This window comes from Achroia grisella, unplaced genomic scaffold, assembly GCF_030625045.1.
Source record: "Achroia grisella isolate CSIRO2021 unplaced genomic scaffold, CSIRO_AGI_Agris_v1 utg628, whole genome shotgun sequence".
Classification (NCBI taxonomy): Eukaryota; Metazoa; Arthropoda; class Insecta; order Lepidoptera; family Pyralidae; genus Achroia; species Achroia grisella.
The window spans coordinates 687,909-692,500 of NW_026712968.1; the positions used below are offsets into that span (position 1 = coordinate 687,909).

A 4,592-nucleotide genomic window follows, 5' to 3' on the forward strand; every position below is an offset into this window, starting at 1 on the left:
GCCGTGACGCGCTCATCCTACTGCATCTGCGCACCGCGCAACATTTGTGCATCTGTGGCGCACTGCGTTTGCGCGGGAAAACTAACTACAAAATGGTTTCTTCTGCAGACATTGTTATAAACTATTGTAGTTCTCATTGCTAATTATTTTAAACTCTTCTATATAACTATGTATGTCTGAAATTTACTTTTATTAGAATAAAATACTTATATACAACTTAACCTGCATATAAATACAGCCCCTAATCATACTGCTAACAATTGTTTTGTTAATTATGTATTTTTTTTATTTTTACTCTTTATTGCACCAATTACAGAACAAAAACAAAAACAATTAAAATAGAAAATATACATTGATGCAAAAGGCGGTCTTATCGCTAAGCAATCTGTTCCAGACTACCTTTAGGTGGATAGAGAAATAAAAATAAGAACAGGGTAGGTGGCGCACGTGATAAATAAAAATAAATATATATGACTCAAATACAAACACACAGACGTTGACAAAGGTCAACGTCTATGTGACAGACTCGACCCATTGGCTTTGCGGCGTGATATTGCATCTCTGTGCATTTTCTACCGCATATATCACGGGGAGTGTTCTGAGGAATTGTTCGGATTAATACCAGCTGCTGAATTTCACCACCGTACCACCCGCCAGAAACTGAAATACCATCCTGATCATCTGGATGAATGGCGGTCTTCCACAGTGCGGTTTTCTAGAAACTTTTTGCCTCGCACAACCATATTGTGGAATCACCTTCCAGCAATGGTATTTCCGAACCGATACGATATTGAAACCTTCAAGAAAAGAGCTTATTCCTTTTTAAAAGGCCGACAACGTACTTGCAATTTCCCTGGTGTTGCGGATGCTAATGGGCGGCGGTAATCACTTACCATCAGGTGAGCCGCATGCTCGTTTGTCATTTTTTTGCATTTAATAAATATTATATAATTTTTATTAGTAACTTTATGATCGTTTTTCTTTATAACTGCCCTTCAACACTTTCTATATACCTGAGAATGCCACGCGGCATCAATCTTGCCTTTTTGTACAAGTTATATTCCACTAGAAGAATAAAGACCCGTAGTACGTGGACCGCGTGGAATTTAACTTTATTTTTCTAAAATAATAGTAGCCTAAGTTACTCCATATTACATCAGCTACCTAAAAAAAAACCTTTCAAAATCGGTCCAGGATTTCCGAGATTAGCCGGAACAGACAGACAGACAGATAAAAATGGCATAAAATGTTATTTTGGTGTATGTACCGTATTTATATTCATATGCATGTAGTAAGAAACGGTTATTTCAATATTCTAAACAGACACTCCAATTTTATTTATATGTATAGATGTATAGATTAAAGAATAAATAATTAAAACAATATATGTATGGTTTAAACTCTCCGATCGATATCGATTCGATTCAATAATGTCTGAATCCCTATCAGGCCCCTCAGACTAAAGTCGTATCCGTCAGGCGGAAGTTGTCCTTCAGCCGCTCCATAAGTCCTTCCTTTGGTTTGGAGTGCCATCTGCACTCGCCCCCTATCGTAAGGTGAAGCTGTAAAGGCCCACAGTAGTGAACTATTATCGCGGAATTTTTAAAAAGGCCACCTCCGATTTCATTGCATATACATACGCTGTAATTAATCAATAAATGTATATTAATTTTCCTTCAATTTATTTCACCATGATAAAATTTAGCAAAACGTAATAATTGAAACATTTTATTACCTATTTTAACCGTTTGTTGTGAACAAAATTAAACATGCTTAATTTTAAAACAACACTATTTTATTTAGGTAAGTTTAAAATGAAAATCTTTTATATAATAATCCTTGACAATTCACACAACGCCATCTAGTCCCACGGTAAGCAGAGCTTGTGTTATGAGTACTAGACAACTGATATAAATACTAAGATATTCTTTTTGTAAATACATACATAATATACATAAAAAACACCCAGACTGTTACAAACAATCATACTCATGAATACAAATATTTGTTCCGTGCGAGGAATCGAACTCGCGACCATTGGAAGTAAGGCGTTGTGCTATACCGCTAGACCACCAAGGCCGTCAAATAATGACATTTTTTTTATAATACCCCTGGACAATTCACTGAGATCCTCTAAAATCACTCTATTTATTCCTAAAAACCGCATTAAAATCCGTTGCGTAGTTTAAAAGATCTAAGCGAAAAGATAGGGAAAGGCGACTTTGAGTTTCGCTGACTTACTTTTATATACATATATATGTACTAGCTGTCCCGGCAAACGTTGTTTGTCTTAAAATAAAAAAAAATATAGGGGTGGACTACCCCTAACATTTAGGGGGATGAAAAATAGATGCCAACATCTATTTTTCATTGGCCTAAATGATTCTCAGACCTACTCAATACGCTCACAAAATTTCATGAGAATCGGTCAAGCCGTTTCGGAGGAGTATGGGAACGAAAACTGTGACACGAGAATTTTATATATAAGATATATAATAATAATAATCTCAGGACAATTCACACAGCGCCATCTAGTCCCAAGTTAAGCTATATAAAGCTTGTGTTACGGGTACTAGATAACTGATACAAATACATAGATATATGCTTATATATATATATCTCTCTCTCTTTACATAATACTTGTACAAGCAATGTCGCGGGTAATAGTTGAGAAACGTATTTTGTTATCAGTGATTATAGGGATGGTGTACAGCAACCCATGGGACAGAAATGACGAAATGACAAAACCTGATAAGAGGAAGCTCACAAAATTAGCGCTGGAACTCGTCTGGGAGGCCAACTTGAAAATGCGACAGGTTCTAGCGATACGGGACCTGCATTCCGATAGTATGGCATTCGATATCGGTGTTGTTATGGGTAACTGAGTTTTTTAATACGGGACCTACATTCCGATATCGGTGTTGTTATGGGTAACTGAGTTTTTTAATACGGACCTATATTCCGATATCGATGTTGTTATGGGGAACTGAGTTTTTAATACGGGACCTACATTTTGATAGTATGGTATCAGTGTAGTTATGGGTAACTGAGTTTTTTAATACGGACCTACATTCCGATATCGATGTTGTTATTTGAGTTTTTTAATACGGGACCTACATTCCGATAGTATGGTATCAGTGTAGTTATGGGTAACTGAGTTTTTTAATACGGGACCTACATTCCGATATCGGTGTTGTTATGGGTAACTGAGTTTTTTAATACGGGACCTACATTCCGATATCGATGTTGTTATGGGTAACTGAGTTTTTTATTACGGGACCTACATTCCGATATCGATGTTGTTATGGGGAACTGAGTTTATTTTTAATACGGACCTACATTCCGATATCGGTGTAGTTATGGGTAACTGAGTTCTTTTTAATACGGGACCTACATTCCGATAGTATGGCATTCGATATCGGTGTTGTTATGGGTAACTGAGTTTTTTAATACGGGACCTACATTCCGATATCGGTGTTGTTATGGGTAACTGAGTTTTTTAATACGGGACCTACATTTTGATAGTATGGTATTTAATAACTGAGTTTTTTAATACGGGACCTACATTCCGATATCGATGTTGTTATGGGTAACTGAGTTTTTTAATACGGGACCTACATTCCGATATCGATGTTGTTATGGGTAACTGAGTTTTTTAATACGGGACCTACATTCCGATAGTATGGCATTCGATATCGGTGTAGTTATGGGTAACTGAGTTCTTTTTAATACGGGACCTACATTCCGATATCGGTGTTGTTATGGGTAACTGAGTTTTTTAATACGGGACCTACATTCCGATATCGGTGTTGTTATGGGTAACTGAGTTTTTTTTAATACGGGACCTACATTCCGATATCGGTGTTGTTATGGGTAACTGAGTTTTTTAATACGGGACCTACATTCCGATATCGGTGTTGTTATGGGTAACTGAGTTTTTTAATACGGGACCTACATTCCGATATCGGTGTTGTTATGGGTAACTGAGTTTTTTAAAACGGGACCTATATTCCGATATCGGTGTAGTTCTGGGTAACTGAGTTTTTTAATTCGGGACCTACATTCCGATATCGATGTTGTTATGGGTAACTGAGTTCTTTTTAATTCGGGACCTACATTCCGATATCGATGTTGTTATGGGTAACTGAGTTTTTTTTAATACGGGACCTACATTCCGATATCGGTGTTGTTATGGGTAACAGAGTTTTTTAAAACGGGACCGACATTCCGATATCGGTGTTGTTATGAGTAACTGAGTTTTTTTTAATACGGGATCTACATTCCGATATCGGTGTTGTTATGGGTAACTGAGTTTTTTTTAATACGGGACCTACATTCCGATAGCGGTGTTGTTATTAATTGAGTTTTTTAACACAAGACCGACATTCCGATATCGATGTTGTTATGGGTAACAGTTTTTTAAAACGGGACCTACATTCCGATATCGGTGTTGTTATGGGTAACTGAGTTCTTTTTAATACGGGACCTACATTCCGATATCGATGTTATGGGTAATGAGTTTTTTAATACGGGACCTACATTCCGATAGTATGGTATCAGTGTAGTTATGGGTAACTGAGTTTTCTAATACG

At 36.8% G+C, this 4,592-nt stretch overlaps 1 protein-coding gene across 1 annotated transcript in view; it reads left to right on the top strand.

Annotated features, from left to right (window-relative positions):
* Positions 1-2,702: 2,702 nt before the first annotated feature.
* Positions 2,703-4,592, top strand: part of LOC131849052 (uncharacterized) — an 8,334-nt gene continuing 6,444 nt past the window's right edge. Inside the window, exon 1 of the mRNA XM_059199038.1 lies at positions 2,703-2,877. Within this exon, the coding sequence (XP_059055021.1) occupies positions 2,703-2,877 (175 nt within the window). The remainder of the gene's footprint in view (positions 2,878-4,592) is intronic.